Source organism: Pezoporus flaviventris, unplaced genomic scaffold (assembly GCF_033815535.1).
Source record: "Pezoporus flaviventris isolate CSIRO_AGI_PZ_B2104156 unplaced genomic scaffold, CSIRO_AGI_Pfla_v1 ptg000026l, whole genome shotgun sequence".
Classification (NCBI taxonomy): Eukaryota; Metazoa; Chordata; class Aves; order Psittaciformes; family Psittacidae; genus Pezoporus; species Pezoporus flaviventris.
Window position 1 is genome coordinate 1,511,577 of NW_026892574.1, and position 27,968 is coordinate 1,539,544.

At 40.6% G+C, this 27,968-nt stretch overlaps 1 protein-coding gene and 1 long non-coding RNA gene across 2 annotated transcripts; one reads left to right on the plus strand and one right to left on the minus strand.

Moving 5' to 3' along the window:
- Window positions 1–63: 63 nt before the first annotated feature.
- PRKCD (protein kinase C delta) lies at window positions 64–27,778 on the minus strand. Its single transcript, XM_061458330.1, has 17 exons — window positions 27,648–27,778; window positions 23,737–23,936; window positions 22,765–22,825; window positions 13,588–13,744; window positions 13,303–13,334; window positions 12,549–12,634; window positions 12,058–12,187; window positions 11,348–11,448; window positions 10,122–10,218; window positions 8,589–8,716; window positions 7,724–7,897; window positions 7,081–7,172; window positions 5,468–5,530; window positions 3,232–3,370; window positions 2,239–2,427; window positions 1,869–1,997; window positions 64–614 (listed from the first exon to the last, which is right to left on the minus strand). Exons 1-17 carry the CDS (start codon window positions 27,760–27,762, stop codon window positions 456–458), a joined length of 2,052 nt encoding a protein of 683 aa, XP_061314314.1. The 5' UTR covers window positions 27,763–27,778; the 3' UTR covers window positions 64–455.
- Window positions 5,510–10,996, plus strand: LOC133271869 (uncharacterized). Its single transcript, XR_009744286.1, has 3 exons — window positions 5,510–6,232; window positions 9,825–9,905; window positions 10,846–10,996. It is a non-coding gene; the product is annotated as an uncharacterized LOC133271869 (long non-coding RNA).
- Window positions 27,779–27,968: the final 190 nt, after the last annotated feature.

A 27,968-nucleotide genomic window follows, 5' to 3' on the forward strand; every position in this document is an offset into this window, starting at 1 on the left:
AGACAACTGGAGTCTAATTCTGTATTTCTAGAAAGAGACAAATACCATAAAACCATGTTTGAATGAAAGTTTGATGTAACTTTCTTTTAATTGAAGACAAATAAAAGAACTGAGGGCTCAAAACACTTTTTAAAAAGACATCTTCTGTTCCCCAGTGTCTTCTCTCGAGCAAAATATACAGCATATATATTATATATAACATAACTACATTCAAGTACCAAACACAATTTACATTTTCCCCAAATGGAGAAAATAATGCACATGATTCACATACCTTAAACCCAACCATGCATAAAGGAACACTGCCAATAAATCAGGAGCTGGACATAGTTAATCACACAGCTGTGTATTATTCTGAAGTATCGACAACATTGTTGGAGTGCACAACACTGAGCACTTGGGAGTCTTCGGTTTATAACCTTCAAATCTGCTTTAGAGTCCGACTGTTCAGAGACTTATTTGTCCAAGATCTGTTCAAATTTAGGGTTAATAAAAGAGAATCCATCAAATGCAGACTGATCCATGGACTCAATCAGGTTTTTGTCACTGTAAGACAGTTTTGGCTTCTCACTCAGAAATTCTCTGTCAAAGTTGGTGTAGTCGCTCGCTGACTTCTGTTAAACAGAGGGAAGACAGGTAAGTTTGAGACAAACTTTGAATTTCCTCCCAGAGCAAACTGCTTAAAAAAGAAAGGGCTGGAAGTTATTTCTTGAGTTCCCCCCTCTTTCCTCCCTGCCTTAATGGGAAAAAAAAAAGTCTCCTTTTTGCCTATTATAACACCACTGTAAGGCTGCAACCGGGCCATTGGTGATTATGAGTTGGAAATAAATAAATGGCAGCAGGTCAGTTTGGGGAAGAACCACCTGGATTTGTGATAATAACCTGAAGATTCTTTCTTTATTGACAAAAGCAATGCAGCAGTTAAATGCAAGCCCAATGTTCCTCGCCACTAACCCCATTCTTAAATTTCCCAATGCATTTCCTCTGCACTTGTTCAGAGAACAGAAGTGATGCCCCACAGCAGCTGCCTGTGTCCAGATAAAAACATCTGTGCATGTTTTATTACAGTCCATGTTGCTAAAGACCATATTTTACACTCTGAAGCTCCCTCCAGGGGTTACTGGTTGTGGTATCCATATGTTTCCAGAGTTCCTATGGGAATATGCCACATGAAGCCCTATGGGACAGCAATCCTCCACTGTGTGTAAGTACCTTTTAAAGACGCTGTAACATTCTACCTGTACCAGTAACAGGTTGGAGGGAAACTGGTTAGGATTTTTAGCCAGGTGAGACGAAGCAGCAGCATGCCGTGATGATGCAGACTACGAGTAACACACAGTCTGCTCTCAAAATGTTTTCTCAGGTAACATTCATTAGTCATGTAAATTACAAGCACTTCCAAGTTCAGCACAAAGAATGTGTTTTGCCCATTTGGAGACTCTTGGATGAGTTAGAAACAGCACAGAATTAATACTTATACAGAATAGCTGCAGGCAAGTTACCACCTCATGTTACTGGTCCTTCTGTGTGGCATCACAGCAGAGAAAAATGCAAAAACTACCTACACTTCTAACACTGAGGAGAATGGATATTGGAGCTATTAGCTGATTTTCCTGAAGAAATTATATCAGTAAAGACGCTCCTTGAGGGAAGACAGTAGGAAGATATCAGGGCAAACAGAGAAATATAGTGCACTGTTTTGTAACCCAACCATCCAAAACCAGTGTGGTTTGAGATACTTAACCACCTCTGATAAAATGTGAGGCGAAAACTGCAATAGGATAGGTTAAGCAAGTTAGAGAAATCATCCCTTAACCCATGCATGACATTTGGGATACTGCTGTGGAACAAAGAACCCCACCACGTACCACTTTTGGCCTGAAAGGTGGGTCCACCTCCCTCTTCTCTAGCGCTGCCCAGTTGATTGTTTTGAAGAAAGGATGGTCTCTGATGTTCCCAGTGACCCCAAGTCGTCTTGTTGGATCCCTTTCAAACAGCTGCAAGAGAAGATACCAGGTGAAGCCTCGTGTGTCTGCTCAAGAGGTAGGTGGCAATGGAAGAATAATGGTTGTACTGCTAAAAGAGCAAAAGCTGCTCACAGTAAACAGAGCACTAGCAATTGATCTTCCCTTTGTAGAAGTAACTTGCTTGCTGATAAACAGCTCCTTTTAAAAGCCTACATTTGCCCCTTCCTGGACACACACAGCACTGTTACCACTCGCTGATAATCAGTCCTACCTTTTCTAATAGATCTTTTGATTCCTTGGTAATCCAGCGTGGGTAGTGAGGGGTGTCCACTCGGATGGACTCAAACAGTTCGTCTTCATCATCCCCATGGAAAGGGGATTGCCCAATAAGCATCTCATACAGCAGGACCCCAAATGACCACCAGTCCACGGAGAATGTGTACCTCAAACCCTGCAGGATCTTGTTCCACAGAGGAAGAAACACAAGTAATTAGTAAAAGGCAGCAATATATATAAAAAATAGCCAGAAAGGGGCTTTAAGAGAGTCTTTAGAAACTGGGGTATTTCAGGGGGAGGGGGAAACCCAGCAATTAGACAAATTGTTGACACTGATGCACATCTGTAGTATTATCCTTGGCTGCTGTTTGTGCAGATGTGGACAGCTCAGGGGACAGGTCTGCTCTCATGCAGAAATTTTCTCCATTAAATAACTGTATACTTGGAAAACATCTCTAGTTTCTTTAAAAGATTAATGGAGAAGCAAGTAGTAATGAAAAGTAGGTTGTTACCAAAAAGACTTTGACATAATTTATAGCGTTAAAAGCTAACTACCGTATTGGGACTACTTTGCAAATTAGATCAAAACCCCCAACTATAACTAACATGGAGAAATTAACTTGGTGATATTCCCCTTAGAAGCTGGTTTAATATTGGAGTTTGGTTGTGTGCATAGGCACAAGTCTGTTCACCATATGTAGTGCAGGTAGATTCATTTTGGGGGAGCCCTTGTGCATACGATAGCTATAAAGGCATAAGGGAAAACCAGCTACTTAAAACCTGAACATTTTAACATTCCAAACCTATGTTTCTTTAAACTTGCAGTTACAGAATATTTACAAACCTTTGGTACCTTCTACAGAGAACCCAGATTTAATGTTTTTTTTTCTTTCTGTGTGCTAATTAGACTTTTACATTTATGAACTATTGGTCTACAAAGAGAGAATCCCATCAGTGCATTATTCCATTCTGGCAGTGATATACTGACCTCTGGAGCAATGTAGTCTGGGGTCCCACAGAAAGTACTGGCCTTATGATCACCAACAACATTTTCTTTGCACATCCCAAAATCGGCTATTTTGATGTGGCCTTCTTTATCAAGCATCACATTGTCCAGTTTTAGGTCTCTGCAAAAAGGGTTTTAAGAACAAGTGAGCAATTTTTGTATTCTGATGCATGCAGTTTCTTAACTGATAAACACCTCCCATCCATCATACAAAGAAGCTTTTCAAGAAAATGAGCATCCATGAACACAACATGTACAAACCAGTACTTTTGTACTTTGAAGGTGGTAGGGAGAAGGGAAGAATCTCTTGTCAGGATAAATAAGAGGTGTACGTATAGCAGGTAACCTTACAATCCTCAGTATTTGCTTTCAGATTCAGAAGCACACCATGTGCTCCTGTTGCTTCTGGAAGTAGGTGAGTTAATGCCCCACCAGTTGAGAGGGCAGCTCTGCACCAGCTCCACAGCTCAAAACAAGGATTGTTGGATTTTTAGGGCCTTTGGCAGGAGTGTGACTGTTTGAAGGTTGCTCAGCTGTTAATGCTACCTGTGACTTGTTCCTCCTTGCAGCACAAGGGGCTTCATGTGTTGTGGCTGTGGTGTGTGAAATGTCCTATTCATGTCTCTTTACAGAATAACACTGTTCAATCAAGAAAGAGCTTTTAACAGCAGTTTCCAAAAGCTACATTCCCTCCCTTTGACTCTGATACAGTTTTTTGTCCATCTGGCTACAAAAGCACATACCAAGGAGGGCAGGCTGAAGAGAAACTGAACAGCCCTTCTGCTTACCAAGAAAGACTTGAATAGAGCAGATCATTTTACATGAGAACAGGGCTGTCTTTTCTCCTTGCTCACTGAAGTTCCCAGTATTGGCTACTTACACTGCTCAGACGGTGAGCTGGAGCTCGAACCAACAGTCCCTGATCTAATGCAACGCACCATAACTCCTTCCATGTTTGGACATCAGCTGCTGTTCACCTGAGTAAATTGAATATATTTGAGATGGGGAAGACTCATGGTAACTTAGGGCAGTGCACTTCCCTAGCTACAGTTCTAAAATGACCTGCATGAATGTGCACTTACATGCAACACCTGCCTAAAACTGCTCCAAGTCAGGTTCTGTGATTATACTGCCAAACATCCTGCCTGAGACAGAGGGGAAAAAGAGTACAAGTACCTTTGGTTTTGCTGGTGTCGTGTGGAAAACAGTATTTTCTCTGAAAATATTTCATGCTACGAAATTTCCCCCAGGAACATTCTAATTTAATATAGGAAATTTAACCACAAGCCTAAAAATGCTCTAGAAAAGCTGGGATGGAAGGGTTTTGTGCTGCTGACAACATATCCTGGAGTTCGATCCTTTCCTGTAAAAGAACCTGCAGGAGGCAGTGGGAATACAGCTGGGTACATGAAGCACCTCCCTGGGTTACAGCTGCCTTCTCTGATGGGCAGACAGGCTTGTAAGAATCGTCTTTCCTCACCAAGGAGGATTCCTGTAATGTTCATCCTCCTTACAAAAAAACCCTTTTTTAGTAGTCTCTAACTTCAGAAAGTTGCTTTAAAGGATGATGCTCCAACAGATGTTTCCTGTTTCTATGGACAATACCAGAGGTTCTGGGGCACCTTTACCTCAGGCCTTGTGTAACATGCTGAGAACCACGCAGCCAGTTCTTTGAACCTGTTTGTAACAGAGGTAAGAGCTACCTGAGGAAATAGTCACTAAATGGTGCTCTGTAGCTGGGGTGGGGTGAAAAGGCTGAGAGAAAGGAAACTGAGAGAAAAACTACATGAAAATAAACTTCTGATCTTTTGTAGTGCAGGTATTTACAGCAAGAAGCAGTTGATCAGGATCTGGCTCCTGATGTTTCAACCTGGTGAGGCAGAAACATTAATATTGTGGTTCCAGACAACCACAAGGTTTTCACAGGGCAGCAGGAATGGATAGCCTCAAGGACCCTCTCCCTTGCCTCCAAACTAAATAGACTCATGATTTGAAAGCAGTGTTTAAAAATAACTGAAACAAAAGGGCTTTTGTGTAACATAAATAACAGGCCATCATTCTAGTTGCCAAGGAAAAGACACAGAGATACAGATTTGTCTCAGGCATGTTAATGCCCTTGGAATTGCATCAGATATCTGACAGGCAGCTTTCACTTGTTACATCAATCAGTAATTCAAAGATGCATGAAGTGCTAAGACAATTCACAGTCAGTACTCACCTGTAAATAATGCCTTTGCTGTGAAGAAACTGTAGCCCACATAAAATTTCGGATCCGTAAAACCTGAAAAGACCAAAACATCTTTTAATCTGGCTTGCTCAATTAAACACAGTCAATGCAGCTGCCAGAAGAGCTGCTGTAAGTAGCTCTTCATGGAGTGAGAACTACTGTATGCTTTTAAATACTGTATACCTGTACTTGGATAGCTGGATGCTGCTATCTGCAAGTTAATCCCCTCAGCACAGATCTGTAGATCTGTAGTATCTGATATCAAACAGTAGAGGGGGACACGAGAGCAACTTGCCTTAATGCTACCTTCCACTTCCATTAGGGAACACTCTCCCTGTTCTACTCTTTAATAGTCTTTGTATGCTTTTTAGTGATATGCACATGCCTTTTGAAAGACAGCTACTGGGAGCTCAGTACTGAGGATTGCTTTAGGAAGGACTGGGCACTAATGGCTAGGGTGGAAACAGACCTCAGTCATCTCCCTCTGCCCCCTTGCAGCAGACAGACTGAAAATAGGATTGCTTCAGAGGCATTCTCCTCAGAAAATGAGGTGATAATCCAGAGGATATGAAGGAAAATGCTAAAAGCATGCTTCCCCCAGAATGAATTAGAAGTTTGGGGTTTTTCTTAATTGAACAAATACAAAACTATTTCTACTTCTGTACAGCAGAATGAATGCTGACCCCAAACTTCAGGAACAGCTGCAGAGGCTGCCAGGAGAAGCTGCCAGATGCACAGATGATTGCTGGAATGCAGGTAAACTGCAGGGCTTTATCAGATATCCCACCTGGGGAGGGTGGGAAGGGAGCTTGCCCTGACCTGTAAAGCTGGATGCTACCCAGCCACTGTTTATGCCAGATGCCCGATCTGATCCTGTCTTGTCAGTGTTCCTTAGCAGAGGGCACACTAACAGAAGTTATTTTCAGTCTGGCTATACGACAGCACTGGTGGGTACTGGTACCCTGCGCTGTTACTTTTAAGGTCTTGTATGCACCCATTCAGTGATGCAATTAAAACCCTCATGCTTTCCGATGAGAGCGCTAGAAACTTACCTAAACAAAAAAAAATCATAGAAAAAGTAACAATAGTACAGTGGTTTTGCATCTTTTGAATCTTCAGCTCCAGTGAACTTGAAGCCATAGGTAGCTGACACAACTGCACTTGCTGAAAAAGTGCCTACCCATGTTACTAGTATCCTGTGGGACGTACAGGTTACCCCTCTGTACTGTCACATCAAGTTAGCAATACTACTAAGTAATATAAACGTGATGTTTGTCTTTCTCCTGTGCTTTTTCTAGACTTTTTCTTTCCTAAAGGATGCTGAAACTGTCCCTTTTGTTTTTTGTTGCTGGCTCATGTTGCAGTTTAGTTAGCATCTCTAGGAACAAACATCCCATAAAGTAGAATATCACACTGCATGTAAACTAAGAAACTCTACATGTCATCAAGTGAGTTTCTTCACTGTATTAACAAGTGCTTAGAAATACCTTTTCAATGATCAGCCACTGAAACTTCAGGGCAGGTAGGTGGTGCAGAACTAGAAGCAGTAAAAACAGAGACTAACATCATTCAAGGAGCTAGGGAATTAAAGGTTATGGTCTTACGTTGCTCTGTAGAGATCAAAACGCCCCTTGTCTTGTATGTGGAACATCAGGTCTCCCCCATTCAGGAACTCCATAACAAAGAACAGATGATCCTGTTTGCAAATAACCAGAGAATGGAAAAATTACTGGTTGTATTGCAGTCATGTATGAAGTAGAGATGTGTGTTCTGGGGACCAAGCTGCCACTTTGCTCCCCTCCAGAGGTATTTATTTCATGCACCCTATAGAGAGCAAGAGTCTCCTATAGAGTTGAGTAGCCTGGTCTTGTCTTGTAAAACTAGACAGCTGATCCTGTATTCTGTGCAGTTCTAGATTTAGCAGACACTTAAATAGACTTACTGACTTCTACATGTGACAGGCATCTTTTCTTCCCCTCACCGAGGGAAAAGCTCAGATGAAGGATTTAAGTTAAATTGCCTCTTATTCTAAATTGCACAGATGTTTTTCTGATCTTACTCTGTTCTCATCAATGCATGTGGGGGTCATGCTCATATTTCCACAAGGTTTCTGAACTACTGTACAGAGCACAAGAAAAGGAAATTTAATTCTCACATCACTAAGTCACTCTCGCTTGACTGCTGGTGACAGCATCCATTACAAGGCTAAATCTGTTGTGTTGCTGTCACCACTGGGTTTTTCCTTACCTTTGTCTGAAAAGTGCAGTAGAGATGGGTGAGAAATGGATTTTCCCATGCAAGTGCCAGGACCCGCTTTTCCACCATGGTACATTCCACATCATCATCAATTAGCACCACATCTTTTTTCAGAGCTTTGATAGCAAAGAATTCATTCTTCCCTTTCAGCTCAGCGAGCAGAACCTACAACAGAAAACCCAAGATGAGATTACAGCACACGCAGGAAACGCTGTTGCTGATGATATCAATAAGGGAAAGTCAAAGTTGTTTATAGCAGGTGAAGTAACAATTAAAAAAAAACATTTAAATGGGAAAAATGAGTGAGATTTGGGAAGGTGAAGTTGCTGGATATAGAGATGAGGAGGTGGAGTTCAAGGGCTGTGTAGCACTAGCACAGCAGCTTCCAGGGCACTTTTTCTGTTGGTGTCTTAGTGAATGTATAAACAGAAAACATGTAAAGCCTGTTCCTTCATTAGAGCTGCAGTTTCATAGACAACAGTAGATGGACTCTGGGGAGGTCACGCTGCTCTCTCCCACCTCCCCCTGCCACTGCACCCGAGCATCACAAGGCTGTTTCTACACAGTGTGTATGAATATAAAATAACCTTTTGCACTGTGGTGCACAAAGGGCAATTCCTCTACCTTAATACTAAACAACTGAAAAACTATTGTGCATTATGAATCACTTTTGGGTTTAGACAACACTCGGGTAAGGAATTTCTTGTGTCTTTGACAAAAAACGGGTACATTCAGTTCTGTTTAAAGATCATCTACACAAGCAGCTCTAAGACCTGTCTGGTTAATGGAAAGAGCCTGCCATATTGCAGAAACCAAGCAAGGTTCTCGCCGTAAGGGCTGTAAGTTTGTCACATACCTTTCCAAAACTTCCTTTCCCTAGTACTTTATGGAAGACAAAGCTGTCTATGTTGAATTTTCTCCTTCTTGCAATTCGTGATGCTGTCTTGGCTGTGCTTCCCTCCCAGAGTTTATCGTACTCGCTATCTGCCGGTTGAAACAGGGAGTTTAAAGTTCAATATATGCAGCAATACTGTGTGACTCAGATCCCCTGGTAAGAACTAAGTATTGACATGTATTTCAGTGCATCTGGTGCTGGAATACTGGTGAATCCGAACAGAAGGGTCAGCTCCTGTTGTTTGTCACAAAGTTTAAATCATTTGAGCACACTTGATACTTGGATTTGAACTGACTCTGTGACTGTTCCTCAGGCTTGCTTTAAGCAGTATTTCAGCATTATAAAAACCAAAGGCACTATGACTAAGACACAGCATACTTTGGAGAAAAAGATACTTTACAAGAACTTCTTGTAAGCAAATTATTTATATTCTGTTAGCAGAATGGGATATTTGTCTGTCTAAGCAGATTGGCCATGAAAAGATCTGATTTCTGCCCAGTGCTGGCTAAGCAGCATGATCATACAGGTTAATCCTGATTATATCCTAAAACTAATAACTGTACTTTATTTTGACCTCCACTGCATTGATCTGCTGGGTCACTAAGATGACCCTGATGATAATCATGAGGTGATACCACATACACCCCATAAGCTGCCCAGCATCTGCGATAACCCAGGGAGGAATAACAGTGGCTGCACCCTGACTCAGTACTAAACCAAACCACCTTGGCAAGAGGTTGTTTGTGTTTTTTTTTTTTTCCTCTGTTCTGGCAAACTGGAAGAAATAATATCAAAATAAATTTCTTACTGGGCATTTGAACAGAACTGGTGCAATAAATGGATGAAATCCTGTACCACTACAGAAGCACCCGTCATCTCTTACTGAGCCTGGTGATTTCCATCTGGTAAAAAGTTACTTTGACTGTTACATTTATATTTGCATAAATTATCTTAGGTTAGCAGTTATGAAAATAAGGCTTATACAATGCTAGAACTCTTTGGTGATAGTAAAAAAATCTGAAAACAACCCAAAACCCCCACACCTTACTCTGAACCTGCAGAGACAGGATCCCAGGCACTACTTAAACTACTCCAAGTAGTATTTTGGCTAAAATCCTGAAACAGACAGCACTTGTGGCTGGTTTCTAATGGTTTATGAACAAACCAATACAATTAACAACATGCATGACATTTCAGGCCCAGGAGGGAGGGAAGCATCCTCCAGTTCCATCATGGGGAACTGCATTGCCACAAATGAAGCAAGCATGTTGCATAAAGGTGAGTATGCTCATGGACCAAAAACTACAGGTATTTATCAATAGTTAAGTAAGCATTTTGTGTGGCTATGAGAAAGTAAATATATGATTTTTTTCAACAGTGCTTATTAAAAAAATAATTGTCTATTGCAATGCAAGGATGAATAACAACTTAAATTGTTAGCTCGTGCAGCCTGGTAGTTTAACTGCTAAATTAAAACAGTGCAGTTTTTCTCACCTGTTGCATCTCCTCCTGGTGCTCTGGATTTCTTATCAAAATCTTGATAAATACCAACACTTTCTACAGATCCAGAATCAGACCTTCGTGTGTATTTCTGAGGAGAAGGCAAACACTTGAAATTACATTTGCACTATTACTTCAGAAACGCTTATAGCAACTGCCATTAAATGTAACATGATGGCACTATAAACTTTTAGTTTTAATTATTAATTCCTAGGACATAAGTTGCTCAAGAAATCTGGCTCATAAACTATTTAGCCACATTCTTTACAGCTTCTGATCAGCCACTTGCTTTACTTCACTGCAAGAAAGTAAGTCACTGAAATTCCTGAAGAGTCTGTGTTGTACTGTTCTTTGCAAAATCATTAGAGATATAATGGTCTGAATCCACAGGGGGGGAGAATTTAAACTATGGGAAAATGTCCCCTTGACATTAAGTTCATGTTGAAAAGGAGATGGGAATTGCTCTCATACTGGACCTGCTTAAGTCATAGCTGTGTGTGACATTTGTCTTCGCACACAGAAGCAAATTTTATGTATGGAAGATCCCAGAGATCAAAATTTAGTAATTAAAAGATCAAACTCTTCTGCGCCATAAAAGAGCTGGTGGAAGAGCTCTCACTGCTTTCAAAGTCAATATGCTGTGAAAGCTTCAGAACACTCAGCTCAGAGGAAATGCTGTTGGATTTTGCGATATATTTATTTTCCTGTTTTATTTCAGAGCTTTTGGATCTTTATTTGCAAGTCAGAAGCTGACCACAAGAGACAGGCCTGCTGCAGCAGGAGATGAACAATGTAAACTATGGGGCCAGTGTTAATTCCAGTTTTCTGTGTCTACACACCAGATTAATAAAAATTGAGAATATATGGTATATTTCTCCTCATTTAATTTTAGCATTCAAGTGAAATTCTAAAGTTGAAGCACAGAAGAACAGACTTCAATGTTATAATTCCACTGTTTACACCATTAAACAGAAAGTGGGAGAATAACCTTGAAACCACAAAACAACAGAGTTGGATTTCAGGAACTCATACCCATTGCGGTTTTAACTTTAGGCTACTGATCTCTGTTAGTCTCTTTAAGGGTCAAATTAGAGAACCCTGTTTGCATTTCCTCCCTTTCAAACTCTGTTTCCCATAACAGTGGTATGGAAAAGATGATGTAAAGACCCCCAAATGCTCTGAAAGCAATTAATTACCTGAGGAATGGAAATAAAGCATACCTGGCTAACTTGATTTAAAGCTTCAGCTAGCAACTTCTGGTTTATTCCACATAAGTTTGCCACCTTCTTCTGGCATTTATGGTGCACATTCATCCCACATTCTAAAAGAAATGTAAGGTCAGTTATACAAGCATTGGGAAACTACTGTCTGATGTTATATCAAAAGGGGCAGCTTTTCTGTGTAGTTCAGAAACCTTGTTTTAAGACCAGACTGGACAGGGATCTATCATTGTTATTTTAATCTTTAAATCACTGAAGGCTACAGAAATCGTTCAAAAGGAAAAAAAACCTTCATTACTTTGTTCTCAAAATCTGTTACAATGAAGATCACCTTGCCTTTTTGTGGGAGAATTATAAAAGTGTTATTTACAGTTAACACTTTGAATACACTTTTAAGTGCTACCTTGAGTCAGACTCACCATATTTCAGCTATTCCCAAAGTAGTAATTTTGATTATACACACAATTACACCTCTGCAGCACGTTTTGACTCCATTAGCAGCTCACCTTGGCTGAGCTGTCACATGAGCCAAGTGCCAATTTGTCTCTCTCTAGTATAAAAGCATTTTTCACCACACACAGATGAGACAAAACCCATTATGTGTAACACAAACAGAAATACAGAGTGTGTAGCAATAGCTCATCTCTAGTGCGGGTGGAACACTGGAAAAGCGTGGAGAGGTCCCAGCTACCCTCCCTCCTTCTCTGTACCTTCACATTTGAGTCCTTGTTTGACCAGCCCCCAGAGCAGGCTGCCGCAGTGGTCGCAGAAGGTAGGGCTCATGTAGTTGTAAACTCTGAAGCGATGAGGCATGTCAATGTTGAAACGTTCCTTTTGAAACTGAGGACAAGGAGAGGGGTGAGGCACCCTACCCCACAACAGGACCAGCTTCTCACAAAAGAACTGCTTGGATGTTACAAAGCTGCCACAACTTTATCTTGAATACCCTGGCCTCAACATCCTTCATCAAGCAGGAACAGAACCTGCCCAGCAACTACTACCCAACCCCTTCTTGCAGGGCTTTTAACTTCTTTTCTTGCTTTAGAGTTTCATCCTCTACACATTATATACAACCTTCAGGGGAAGACAGCACCTTAGGTTGTACAGCCAAGCACCTCCAAAATGGACTTGGCTGTTTCTGGACAAGGTTTTGTTACTTGTGTTTTTAATTATATTCTAAATACATTGATCCAGCTCTTACCATTGTGTCCCTGCTGTTGGCCGCCGTACCAGTACACCTCCCAATGATCTTATCAATACATTTCTTATGAATAGCAGCATTGCATTCTTCAAGACATGCACAAGAAAAAAGAAAGATTCCTTCAGATAATAAATACATGTGAACAGATGTTTGCATTTCATAGGGTAATGTGAAAACCATACTCCTTTCCATCACCTAGTACCTAGAACGAACCCTTTCCTTTCTATAAAGATGATTCTTTAAAGCTGATTCACCCCATTTTCTTTTAGCATAAACTCAGTTGCTAAACTAAATCTACTCCCATTAGGCAATGCCACCAGCATTTGATAACAGAAAGATAATATCATGCTCATGAGTTTTGCCATTTGATATCTCCCCTACTGTTTGGACAATGCAGAGATCTATGCTAAGTCAAAAATGCTTTTCAAATAAGCTATAAAACCTCTCAGTAGTTGTAATTCATTTTAGCACAGGTTTCAGGAAAACTTCTGTCAGAACAGAGTGCAACTTTTCAACAAAATAACACACTTATGAGAAGAATAGCCAAATCTAAAGCTTGATACTAAGAATCTCAACTGGAAATCATAATTAGACAGCCTTAGGTTATTATGCAAAACTGATGTTCAACATCTACTGCTACCTCTGTGGATAATGCATTGTGCCATGCATATTAACAGAAATTTTCAACAGTAACTACTAGATCTACAGATTCAGCTGGAGAGTAGTACAAGAAAAAGGTAAAAAGTCAACTTACGCCTACATTTGTACCCCTGCTTGTTGAGTCCCCTGAAAAACAAATGATAAAGAAGCAAATAAAAACCCCATATGTGTGCTGGAATAAAAGGTCGTGTCAACCAATCAAGCCTTTGGCTACGGGAATACTTGGTCAAATTAATAAACTGGTCTGAATTTTGCTATTCAGAATCCTCTGTCTTTAGAAAGCCAGATTTAGAAGATAAGACAGTATGTTTTGAGAGGCCAGCAAATTAGGATGCAAACCTAAAATGGGGGTAGGGGAAGTTTAGTGTTTCCTTCTTACCATACAAAGTCTTTGCAGACAGAACAAAACGTAGGTTGTCCAAAGAAGGTAGCAATAAATTCATGATTTTTGATGTAGTGGATTTTGGCTTGCTTGATAGCTCCTCTCCTGTTCATAGTTACTGTGCCTTCCTCTTCCCTCATTGATTGTTTGCAGTCTAGGGGGGAGACAAGAAGACATGTTTAATACTTTCAAGCATTACAAAGATTAATATTTGCTTCTCTAATAGTTTAGTCTGTTTTTCTGTTTCAGACTTGTGTTTTTATTTTACACCTGTATTCTTCAGACTTTCAGTCCAACAAGGGTAGGACACATGCACACAAGGGGTCTCTGTGCCTTGTTTGCAAGCACTTCCACATTCAGAAGAAGCCTTAAGCAAGTAAGTCAAGAGGTAGAAGCAGGAATGGAGCTCAGTCTTGCTAGAGAAATGACAACCACAGTTGTTTCTTGCAAAAAATATACGCTCCTATATGTTAGGTGATTTATGTGCAAGAGAAGTGAATGTTTCATTGGAAGCAGAAGGGTCTTCTCCTTCAGCAGAAGCCTCCATGATCATTAAGGAGTGAGGACAAAGGAGATTTTCAATTAGACCTTTGCATTATGCTATCTCAAAATGCTGATGCTATGTCTGTCAACATGTCTCAGGCTCACTCCTTTCCCCTCCTAGCCCTCATGGGATTACAGTATATAGCACTATATAATCTATAGTAACAAGAGTACATGCTACCATACATTCCATAGCATCTAACACTGTATAACACAGAAAAAATATATAGTATTAGCCAAGAAATAGAACGTCAATGAAAAATAAACCTCGTTGGCTCATAGAGGTTCTTCATTACAAATATAGTTATTTCCCCTCATTTCTGAGTTTCTCTTACAAAAATGAGTATTTTGAGTCTCAATCTTTCAGCTTCGACTAAGACTATGCAGTCTTACTTTTACATTTTGAAAACAATAGGCATTTGTAACAAAGGTAACCCCATGAAGGTGTAATTAAGGGAGACTGGATAACTGGTAATTTAACCCCAGGACATAGCTTATTGTCAACAGAGAGGAGCTGTTGAGGGACAATCCCATCCAGCAGGAAAAGCTAAAAGCTTGAATCTGCAATGAGGAGCTGATCAACTGCTGACTGCATCAGCTCTGGCCAGCAGCCTGTGGGTCCCCATCTGGAAGAAACACAGACACGGTTCATAGATTTGAAGTGCTGCAAAGTTTAGGGTAAGTGCAGCAAAGTTTAGGCTAACAGGAAATTGCTGCCTGCAGGGTGGGAGTTTCCACAACAACAGAGTAAAAAGAAAGCCAGAAGAGCATTTTTCCCATTGCCAATACAATTGGGTTTTATTTGCTCCATTGCATTGCTGCCTTTTATCAGTATCAGCAAGAGCTTTGCTATTTTATACCGATAGAAAGAGATCTGCTTCCTTTGCCAAGTCACACTAACTGCAGTGCCTGAACTTACTCCAAAGTTACCCAGGATCTCTGCTTTTCTTGCTGCTAGCTGCACTTGGGTTTTGTCATTAGCTGCCTGCCACCGCTTCTGTTCCAACAGACCACTGAACCTGGAATACAATCTCTCATTTGATACCATTTTGAGTGTCCTGAACTTATTTAACAGGCACATGCAACAGCAGCCAGCCTGCAGCAGCATGTATGGTCTTACAAAAGGAAGGACGTCAGCTCCGAGATTAAGGAAAGATTAAGGTTATTAATGAAAAGAAAGCTCAGAAAAGGTCCCTGGGTTTTGCTACTAGGTATTAATGCACTTTTCTGAGAAACTGGCCATCTGGTTCAGAGAAAAACCCATCTTGCCTCCCCCTAAAGAGAGCTCACAACATGTGCTACGACACCCTGGCACCACGTACAACACTGAGTTACCTCTTCCCCTCCAGGAACAGGATTCGTTTCTGTTGTTCAAACAAGCTGCTGAGTTCACCCAACAAAAACTCCCATCAGCTGCTGCACTTCAGCTCATCCAAGTCTGCAAATAGTACTATCTCTTTGTTCAATCCTGCTGAGCAAATACACAGACCTCACCCACTGTTTCTCAAATGCTTCAAGGAAACCACACTGAAATGTGTGTGCAAAGGAAACAAGTTGCCAAGAGTCTTCATACTGTTTGCTGCATGAAGTGATGTCTTCCTAAGGGTGGCTTAATCAGTAACAGCAACAAAGCAGAGAAAGGGGTGTTGCTTCATAGCATATATTCTGAGAGATAACCTGTGATGGAGCAGATTAAGAGACAAAAGGCTCCCTGAAGTCTGTAATCAAGTGTTCAGTGAGGAACTAACAGGGTTCACCAGGTGAACAGGACCCAGCTTCTCCCCATGCTGAAATACCGGTAGCAATTTAGTATTGCTGATACTGCATGCAAAAGCCTTTGACAAAACTTGATCAGGATATGTTAAACCCTGGTGTTTCCTCCATCTGGAACACTGATATCAAACTTAACAGAAATATGCGAGACTGGCATCTGTTTTTGAGAGAGTCATTAAGAAACTAATCAGTTTGTAGGAAGAAAGGAAAAAGAAAAATAAAGGAGGAAACCCCCACTTTCCTTACATATCCTTTAATGGTGAAGAATCTTTGAGCACAGCAAACCTTCAGTATCTGCACGTGAGAACACGCAGCCTTCCCAACCAGCCGCTTTATGAAATACCTTTGCCAAACCCAACCAATGTATCCAAGTATAGCTGAAAACATTGTGTGTTTCAGAAGCTGAGAGGTTTGGACAGCAGCTGCAAGTGAAGCGCACCTGAGCTGAGATGGCTCTGAAATGATAACGCAGTTCATTTCAATTTACTATGGGCATGTTAACAAGTTATCATTAACGTGTAAAGTACCTTTAATGTGTATCACTCTAGAGAAGTTACTTTTCAAGTTCAGGGGAGAGATGGGGGGGAGGGCGATGTAGGAAGAAACTCAAAGGGAAAAGTCTTTGCTTCCCCATCCAAGCAAGCCAGTATTTCCACAGATGAAAAGCTTGTTAGGGCTGGCACACGGAAACAGTCATGTACAAAGCAGCTGAATCAGCAACTAGAATCCAAGTGACCTCTGCAGCCTGGCCCTGAAATTAATCTTTTTGGACCCAGCACACACCATTAAACATAATCTATTTCCTCTGTTGAGAGCTGTGGTTAATATTTATCGCTGACACATTGCTCACGTATTTCGAGGTCCCCCGTCAAAACGTGCAGGGGATCTGACAAAAGCACCCAGAACTCCTCTGTGCTGTATATTTGTTAAGAAACCATAAAGCGTGCCTGTGAAGCGACAGTGCAGCTCTCCAGAAGTGCTGCAACACACCACCATATACACCACGTAACTGCAGCACCATCCTCCTGTGTATTTCACAGCCTTCACAGCCACTAACGTAACATGCAGCCCATTGTCTGGAAAACATTTGCTAAAACAATATTGCTAGGGCTCTGCTGAACAGTAATAAACTTGAAGGTGAGATGTCAAATTGTCCCAGTTGAACCTCGAAAGCTCAAGGACAAAAGCAAACAACCTCCAGAATAACCCTACTAGATTTTTCTAAAAGAAAGAACAGAAAAAGTATTTGCTCTGCTCAGAGTTCATTTTCCACGTTCACTTGTTCCCTTCACGGTTCTGTTTGTGAACAGAGAAAAGATAACACTGCCACTGTCGGAAACTGAGAAATGGGACTTCAGAGTCAGGCAAAACGTGTTCTGAGCTAACTGGCTACTCAAAGCTGAGACTTGCCTGAAACTGTATAAATTACAAACCCCACTTCCATGTCTGCTCAGTGTTCCCTTGTGCTGTTCTCCAGCCTTGCACTTGGAGCCGTTTGCAAGTTAAGTGCACCTCCAGGTCAAGAAAAATATTAATCTCACAGAGCAATCATTAAAAAGGAAAGCTCATCCCTGACAAAGGAGACTGTCCTGGTATGAGCTATCTCTGCTCTTTAACCTCACCCTGGAGAGGACTGCTTTACAGATCCGCTGTACAAAGCCACCCCAAAACCCAACAATCCATTTACAGAAATACAACTTTCCCAAAAGGCTATGTTTCTGTGACATGAACTTGCTATCTTAAATCATTTTGGGTTTTGTGATCATCACAACATTTCATTTACAGGCAGAATATTAATATTGCTACATATTTCTGACTCAAAAAGTATCTCCTCCATTCCCAGTACTTGTGGATTTTACACTGCTGACAATAACTAGCAATACTAATAGTTTGCTATTGTAGAAGCCAATACTATTTGCTCTCAAAGCTGGCACACAATAAATCACCCATCTCGACCCCAAGAAGTCAGCACATATGGTCAAAAATGGTGTTACAAACTCTTAGTACAACCTTTATGAAAGGTTACTATACTACATGTGATAGCATACATGTTTCTACCATATGACTACAAGTATGATCAGGGGGCTGGAGCACCTCCTGTATGAAGACAGGCTGAGAAAGTTGGGGCTGTTCAGCCTGGAGAAGAGAAGGCTGCATGGAGACCTCAGAGCAGCCTGCCAGTATCTGAAGGGGGCCTATAGGGATGCTGGGGAGGGACTCTTCATTAGAGACTGTAGTGACAGGACAAGGGGTAACGGGTTCAAACTTAAACAGGGGAAGTTCAGATTGGATATAAGGAGGAAGTTCTTTACTGTGAGGGTGGTGAGGCACTGGAATGGGTTGCCCAGGGAGGTTGTGAATGCTCCATCCCTGGCAGTGTTCAAGGCCGGGTTGCACAAAGCCTTGGGTGAGATGGTTTAGTGTGAGGTGTCCCTGCCCATGGCAGGGGGGTTGGAACTGGATGACCTTAAGGTCCTTTCCAACCCTATTCTATGATTCTATGTTACTCTTAGTTCTGCACAGAGACTGGACACCCACAGGATGTGGACTTCTTGCCTGCTTCTCTAAAGAAATGAATTAAGTCCTGCCTTGGCTACCAAGCCAGCACCTACTACTGGTTTGACTGGCGTTCAGCAGAGCGCTGAGGTGGACTGCTCTGCAGCTGCTTTTAGCATGTCTCTACTGAACTAGCCTTTCATAGGCATAATAAAATCAATGGTCTTTTACAGAAGTGCTAAAACAAAACACCAGAGTTTTAACAAGCCTTGCCTTTCAATTCAGGAGAAAAAAAATCCCATGTCCACACTATGGTCTTTGTGGCGCTCACAGCATCTGCACAGACACTGCACTAACACAGTCTGTGCTCCGCCCCACAGAGTACTTTTTATTTTAAATTTCAATGAGTGCTTGGGTTAACACTTCTGCACTGATAGCAGGTATCTCATTTCTTGGGGTAAAACAGGGAATAAACTAGAAAATGGGGTTTATCTTTTTCCATTTTTAAATTACACAAGCACAGTAAAACCAGCCTTTAAAAGTATGACATCTAAGTCAAATTCCTTGTGAACATACAAGCTATATAGATTTTTCTCTGCTCTACATAACATGTTGGTTACCTTACCAACCAAATACACTGCTGTTTATGAAATTACTACATCTGCAAATGTTTGATTTTCTTAAAATTAAGGCAGAAAATATTTTTGTTGTATCAAACAATCACACTTCTAGATGCAGATTAAAGCAGATTCACAGTGCATTGAATAACTATCACATGTACCACATTTCTAGAAATAGTATTTTCTCAGTTAAATGATCAAATCATACCAACTTTTACAATTACAAGGCCCAGTTCTGCCTTTTCAGCCCTTATCATTATTATTTACTAATAATATGACAATCCTTCCCCAACATACCTCACCCGTAGAGAAACTTTCTTCAAATCTTAGATCTTACAATATGCAGACTGTGACAGCAAATCTGTTATTCACCCTAATATTCTTCACAGCTGCCTCAGGAAAATTCAGAAGTCTCATGCTTCCCCAACACTCAACACACAAAGCAACACACATTCAAAACATAATGCAGCTCTCTTGTTCACATTCCTCTCCCCAAAGCCAGATACTTGAGATATCAAAAGTTCACATGCAAATTATTCACCTTCTGATACATGTAATAGCATTTTAAGGGAAGAGTTCACTAACCCTTTCTCCAGGAAGCTGAAGCCAGCAGAACAGCAATTCAGAATTCAAACCCAAGACACACACACACACATACTTCCAAAGCTGCTAACACTGCACAAGACTCTCAGCAGTAGAGCGAGCCACCTCCGTGATCCTGGGTTTTCTTTCTCGATAAGGTCATTAACTACATTTGAATAAACAAAGACCAGGCAAAGCACTAAACCTACTGCAACTCCCACCTATTAAAACTAAAGCTGCTGTACAGAATTATAACCTAGATTCAATACTACAACGAGAGAAGGAGGGGCAGAGAGAAAACAACATTCTGACATGAAAATGGAGGTCGACACTCTTTTCTCATGTCTTGCACATCACAAGAAAAACTTAAATTTCCAGCACTAACTTCTTTTCAGATCACAGGACAGAAGACAAGAAAGTTCTCAGACAGCTCCATGTCAGGGCTCTGCAGTCCCTGTTTAATGGGGTCTAGAAAGAAAAAACCCTCTAAGGCTGGGAAGACTTCATATATAGCCCTCAATTAACTGCCCAGGCCCCAGTCTGCAAAATGAATGTACAAATGAAAAGCCTCAGTGTAGCCTACCACAAAGCAGATTTTAATAGCAATTTATTCAGTGAGTATTTTCCTCTAATAATAAATCTGATAATGGAGCAATAACACACTTACTTCTCAATGCTGCTGCCTACCACTGAAGTAGAGGAAAGTCATTTTCTCTTAAGATGCACAATGTTTGCTACTTAGAAGGAAGATTTCAAAAACAACAGCGTTAGTTTGCAAAAGAAGCTGAAGAAAGAATCAGCCGCTTTTGCAAAGTGCTTGGAGACTTTCAAACAAAAGGTAGCACCTATAACTCAAGGATACTAATGGTAGCAATACCTTCAAATAAACCAGAGAACAACTGAAATACCAGCTTCAGAACAAGCCTTTTTTAGTATTTTAGAAACACAGCTACCATACAGTTCTGTAGGGAGAGGTACAGAGAGAAAACAAAATGGTATGTGCATAGGAAGGAACGTGAACTATCCTGGAGCTTTCAACTATTTAGCAATGTGAAGAATGGAAGTTAATAATACAAACATCCTTGTAATGCACTAGCTTCTCTGCTCTAACACTAGTAACTGCTAATTTCACTAGAGAAAACACGGCAGTGCAACAAGTCAAAAATCATTCAATGTTTGCCTGCTCAGCAGTATACAGACGGTGATGTGATGGAGGTCTATGACTTTGAGGAGGATTAGTGTGTTAAAACATATTGACATTTGATGCAACCTCTGCAAATACCAGATTGTGTGACTTTTCTTCACAAAATGTACATGTATAGATGTCTTGAAAAGGAGTTTCCACTGACTCTGTGGTTCAGTTACCAAAAAGGTATCAGTGACTCATTTTCTATAAAGCAGAAGGTAAATAGGAAGCTGTTGCAAAATAGAAGGTCTAACAAATGCATAACACTTGATACTTAACTTGCCAATTAAAGTATGATTGCATGATTTAATGATCTGTTTGGTATTTAGGCTTCGTCCGCTGCCTAAATAATAATCTGCAATCCCTAATAAAGGCAATGAAAAGAACTGCAAGAACATTATATCAGTTTTTAAAGTATTTCAATTAATAAGTAAGTACAATTATTTTAGTACTTACGGGACATGTGTATTACCCTCCTACTAATAGCTAATAGCAAATCATTGCAGGTTTTCACTTAAGTCATCTCTACCATTCCTCACGTGTGTGTGGAGGGAAGGAAATATGCTCCAGCCTCATCAAATAAGCAACTGAGAATACTGAAGCTGGTTTTGTACAGTTTTGGTTGAGAAGCTTTTATATTGCCTGGGAAAATGGATTTCTGTATGTCTTATTAAATAAATCAGATTCTTATAAAATCACTGCCCCATGAAACTGCCTTGCACAGGAAAACCGTGACAAAGACCAAGGTGAAGATTTTCTAATAAGGTGGCTCACAACACCTGGAATGCAAACCAGGATAAACAGAGAGCTGCTGACCTTCAGAGAAATGTTCTTACAGGCTCTTCACTCAGACAAGGTTTTGAAATTTTGGTTGAAAAGAGTTAAGTTTTCATAAAGGAGAGCAAAATAACGAGTGTATACATGTTTTTTTTTTTGCCATCACAAATATAAAATGTCAACTCTGAGATATCACCTACTGCATGTCACATCCTATCTTTAGAAGCTTTTCTAGTAACGGCTACACAGACTGCACATAGGTACAAGAACGTATGGTAACTTCACAATTATCTTGTTCTATGAGTGCAGAACTATGTTCCCTGTATACTTCTGTGGGAAAAAGAAACCCACACCATCAACACGTTAAAACTTACTACTTACTCTTTCCACTCATTACTTACAAACACATAGTGGTGTTAAACCACGTAAGACCAATAGGCTAATACAGCAGACCAGTTCAATTGTCAAGTAATAATGGTTTCATGACTTCTGGTATGGGAAACTTTTAGCCACTAAATAAGCAAGTTGTGAGATTTACATCATTTCCCTTAGGAAAGGATTCCACGGATACACAAATCCCTGCCAAAATACTTGGTTTTACTGTACTTAAAGCTTCTCCTCTCATAATCAACCATCTTCTCTTACCTCCTAATATGTTTTTCAAATAGTCAGTAGATCTCTGACATACAGAGGTTGTTCACATTTTAAACTGATACGGCAGAACATTGGCTAGATTTGCATTTTAACACTTAACCATTCATTCATTGCTACAATCAGTTTCCATGATTAGTGTGTGACATCTGAGTCCCAGAAAACCCAGACTCGCTTCTCCAATCCACAAATGAAAACAAAAAAAAAGCTTCCCACACACGCTAGAACAAGAAATTTGACTCCTCTGCACCTAAAAAGGAACTGACACTTTTTCTATCACATCAAAATGTGAGGACAGACATATTAAGGACATAAAAGCAGCTAAATGCAACAGCAACACAAAGCACAAAGGCATTTATAAATCAACCAGTGCAGCCATGAAGCCACATAACAAAGAAAACCTACAAAGTAAATTAATAAAATTAAAAAATTCTACTGAGTACAAGAGGTGATTTTTGTGAGCTCCATCCTGTGTTCTACAAAAGGAATGTGAAAAAGAAAGCTTTATTTTTATGTAACTGACAGGAAATAAACAGTTGGCATTACCTGTATCTTCCAAAAAATACTGCACGGCCATCAGCACCTTCCCCTGAGGTTGCAGGTCAAGCTATGGGAAGAAAGATACCAAAGTGAAGTAAGGGGTTGAAACTCTCAAGAATTTAATCAGTTCTTTCCAGGGAATCAAATATTTAATAACTATTATACAACCCTCTTCCATATCTCACTGCTGCAGCTGAATCGGGCTTTTATTCTATTGCTTTTACTAGTGAGCTGCATTGCTTTGATGTCTACCCAAAAGTTCAGCGCAGCTGAAGTTCACATTGTTTTTGCATGTCCTTTCACATTTCTGCAAAGAAGTTTGTTGGCTTCTGCTTTTACTATTAATAAGCTCAATTTGCACTGCCTTCATAAAGGGTAAGAAGCTATTAAGCATGGAAGAGCCTGATTCAGTCTTTACTTCAGCACAGAGCAAAGTATCCCTGAGTGTACAGTAAATACAACTTGGGAATCAAAAAAATCCCTGCCAACCCAAGCCCAAGACACAGGAGCAAGAAAAGATACCAAACAAAAATGGGGATTAAAGGACCCCCATTACAGCACCATCAAGCCAACTAAAATTTATTGGGGAAAAAAAAAAGAAATAATAAGGGGAAAAATAATAAGGGGAAATGTCTTAGAATAAGCTTCACCTTGTTCTCTAGATGAATTACAATGATCAGATCCAATTTAAATAGCATATATTTGCTATAAAAAACTACTAAGCTTCATGAAACAGGCACTCAACGCGATATGTGCCATTTTTTCAGCTACTAATGCCATGGATTTTATTGTCAATTTCTTGAAGCTTGACTGTACATTATCTGCTTTAGAAATGCTGCTAAAATAATTGTCTTACAAGCCCTGCCACGCATGCTAAAGGGATTGAACACTCAAAGTTTCAAAGGCATAAGGCATCCGTTCAGCTTGAAAGCAACATAACCAGGTCAGAGGGTTTAAGGAATTAATCTTCTTCCTTACCCAGAATTCTGCTTTGCCGTTGCCTTTCTTGCACCGCTCTGCCAGGACTGACACACCTACAGTCACTTCAGATAATGGCTCTTCTGCTGCTTTCATGAGAACAATCTGAATCACCCGTCCTTCGTATATGTGGGCGTCAAAAGTTGATTTCCATTCTGGATACATGGTAGGTTTCTTCTGAACTAGAGTTTTTCCTCTCTCTGAAAGCCACAAAAAGGACAGAAACTGTAAAATCAAATAATGTAGGCTTAGTATGTAATAGGATAAAGTAAAAGAGAGAATGCTTGTACTGTAACCCAAAGCAGGCTTATTACACATCTTGTACTGTGGCTGGATCAAAGTTAAACTTCTAAGTTCATGGAAAGCAAAGCTCACCCTGATGAACAAGACACACGGAGGCAGTGAAGGTGTTAACACGCAGCCAGAGAGACCAAAAGGGACAACAAATCGCATTCTGGATTCAGAAGCTGCTTTAGTCAGTCACAACTTGACAGGGCATATTTGCATAGCTCCTTTCTGGTATCGATCTCCATGACGTGTTCTCTGATCATAGTGGATAGCTACTACTACAAGATACATTAAGATACGGCTTCCACTGATGCAGTCTAAATTGAAACCAGTGACTGAGAGATTAAAGGCTCCACATTTCATTAGTCTACTTCCAAGTTATCCCAGCATTTCACTTCTATTCCTAAGTCACTTCCCTTAGCACTGTACTCTTTCTCTGCCACGACTACTTAATATCCTTTTTAAAGGACATTATGATGCCTTGTCTATCCTCTTTTGCAACTGCAGACCTTGTCTAGTTAAATAAGGAAAAAGCTAAAAGGACCTCAAATAAACTTTTTTTCCCCTCTTTTTTTTTTTCCTTTTTTTTTAACATTTACCCAGCCTTCCATAAAAGCAGACTCTTTCCTTCAGAGTTTTACAGTGTTTCACTATTCTTATTAGGTGGATTTTTTAACTTTTTGCCAAAAGATTGGATCCTTTAGATCCCTTCCAACCTGGTGTTTTAGAATTCTAATACACAGCTTCAGTCTCTCTTGCTACCAGTTAAGGTGATTTCTTCCCGTCCTTACCTCAGGCACAAAAAACAACTGTGAGAACAAGTTTTAGCATATTTCTAGATCTGGCTCTCTTAGTAACTCCATCAACACATCCAAAATGATACTGCCTCCTAAGCACCCACATCCAGCTCTTCACTGGAACTCTGGCACGCGATGCCGCTTCCCCACTTTTCCTCTGCTATTTGCTGCTGAGCCATTTATTCCCCGTTTGTCCTCAGGTAACCGAATATAATTTTCTACATTCCTCACAATTTCTGCTATTTATCATGATCGTTTGCTGCAATAAAAGTGCTTTCTAAGTGCCTCTCCAGCTCTGAAGGATCCACTTTTCCCCTAAGTGTGTGATTTGTTCTTATGATAGCAAAGTAAATTAAGTAGTTGGACCCTTCCCCAAGAAGCTGCAGTGTGGTCTGTCTCCTAAAATTAGCAATAGGATTTACATTCACTTCAACAAAGGAAGAATTAAACACTAATTATTTTAAAATCTTTCTGGAAACTCAAGGCAAAGTTTGTGTTCATTCATTAATGACTTGCTCGATACACTCAGTTGTGCTGATCTATCCAAACAAGAGCAACAAATAGCGCTCTTGTACTTCTTTATTAGGGAAAGCCTGCCAACAACAGCATTACGAATTACTTCTTTGACAAGCAGACCTAAGCCTGCTGCCAAAGGGCATGCTGAAATGCTCAGAAATGCCCACAAAGAGCCACCTGAGGACCTCCTCCATTTCAAAGCAAACTTGAGCTTTCCTCCTCAGTCAAAAGCTTTTATCTTGAATTTGGGGAACTCTGCAGACAGAAAAACTCAAATTCTTAGCAGTGCAAGCCTACTGCCAGAGTCCTGTATGTGGTGTATTTAACTACAGCAAAATGCGGAAATTTTATAGTGAGAATAGATAAGCTCAAAGAAAAGGGGATTTAGAGATTATAAGGATGGACAACAAAGGTGAGGGGGGATTAAAAGGAGACTATCTGTGTGAAAAAGCTTTTACATTAGCCTACTTTTTGCCTTGCTAAAGCCAAAAAGTCTTTTTCATCAGAAAGCCACACTTCAGAAGGCATCCTTGGGAATATGAGAAATTGCATTCTGAGCTGCAGAACCTCTGATAATAATTCAATGTTTGCAGAAACAGCAGCAGCTTATAGAAGTTAGTAATACTCTTTGCAGGATTCTTACAGGGGAAAAGAACTATTTCACAGGACTCTCCCTATTCCCATGTCCCAATTAATAAATGCTTTGATCAGTTACTATATACATTTTTACCCCACATAAAACTTAGTCATCTGAATTGCTGGCAATGACTTCGAGACTGACCATGCTGCTTTTGTAATTAAGATCAATAATTACAATTACAAATCATTAAAATCAAGACTGTCGTGGATCATAGTGCCTGCCTGCAAAGTGCCAGCAAAGAACAGCCTTTAAGAACACTGTTCTTACCCCTCCTTTCTTTTTCTGCTAACACTACAGGCTTCCAAACATTTTACGTATTTTCAAATTGGCTTAATGCCTAATCATTAGGCAAATTATTTTCTTCTTCCTATAGAGTAAGCTCTTCCTTATCATGTTTTAGCATGCAAATCCAAGAAAGTTATCAGTTTGGTAAGATCTGGAATAACGGGAGCATCGGTTTCTTTTCCTGATTACCCACACCAGTCACTGCTCCAAGGTTCGCTGCACTATCCTCCTCTATTTTTAAGTATTTCAAAGACACATAGAATCCTAGAATAGTTAGGGTTGGAAAGGACCTTAAGATCATCCAGTTCCAACCCCCCTGCCAGGGGCAGGGACACCTCACACTAAACCATCTCACCCAAGGCTTCGTCCAGCCTGGTCTTGAACACTGCCAGGGATGGAGCATTCACAACCTCCCTGGGCAACCCATTCCAGTGCCTCACCACCCTCACAAGAAAGAGCTTCCTCCTTATATCCAATCTAAACTTCCCCTGTTTAAGTTTGAACCCGTTACCCCTTGTCCTGTCACTACATGAGAGCAGAGAGGAGAAACGTTGGGACAATTCTACTTTTCAAAAGCAGACAGCTGGGGGGGGCGATGGAGGGAAGTGGATTTATTTAGACTACTTCCACCTCTTCACACATTCTGGCAGCTCCAACACTTTCAACACCACTACTTCAGAGGTTCTCCCAACAGACCAGGAAACTGCTTCTTCGGAGCTTAACACATGTGCTTGATGACGTTTTCTGGAAGGGGCACCATACCTTATGTTTAAAGTCTAAATGCAGCTTTTACCTCAGCAATAAGGGGAAAGCCCAACTGTGTTGCGAGAAAGAAGAAAATTCACCTTTTTCTGCATTCTTTGATGTTTTCTGAAGCCCTAGAGCCACAACGAAGGATTAGATGGCTGCAGTCTAACCCAGTACAGCAACTCCCTCTCATCCTGTTTGGCTACAGAGCTGCATTCTAGCTAAATGTCACAAAATATTAGAAACCTTTGGACCAGTTCCTGTAAAGAAGCGGTCTTTGAAGACTGAGGGCCTGCTGGTCATGGAGGTGCTAACAAGACCTTGGGTGCAAGTCATTCCAAGCAAATAATTCTGCCAAAACGTCTCAGTCACTACAAAACCAAACTATACTTCTCATTATTAGCTATCCTCCAAGTCAAGAAAGATCATTTACTACCCTGTGCTTGAGGATGGTTCTCTCACACCTGCTGCAGTTCAGATCCCTCTCTACAGTATCCGTCTACACCACTCTCTACCCTGAAAACCTTTTGCAAGCACAGTCTGGAACAAGAGGATGCACTAGCATTCACAGACTAAGGAGGACTACAGTATTTCTCAAAAACTTACATTCAGAAAAGCATCACCATTTGTAACCTCACCTGTAGTCAATGCTTCCTTCATCTTGATAGCACAGAAAGGCTGGAGTTGTTCCCCATAACTCTGCATAGGTCCCAGCTCAAATGAGTTGAAAGATATCCGTAAGAAGGGGGCCATTGCTCACAGTGATAACCTAAGTGGAAAGAAGTAAATAAAAAACCATAGCATGAAAGACCTGCTCTGAGACTTGTAAGAAAGTGAGGCACATTTCTCTGCAGCCATCATAACTGACAGAATCATACTCTAAAGTCTGCAAATCTTGAATGTGGCTTTGAGACCATGAGTCTGAAGTAAAACTGGCATGTACTGAAACAAAAACCGTA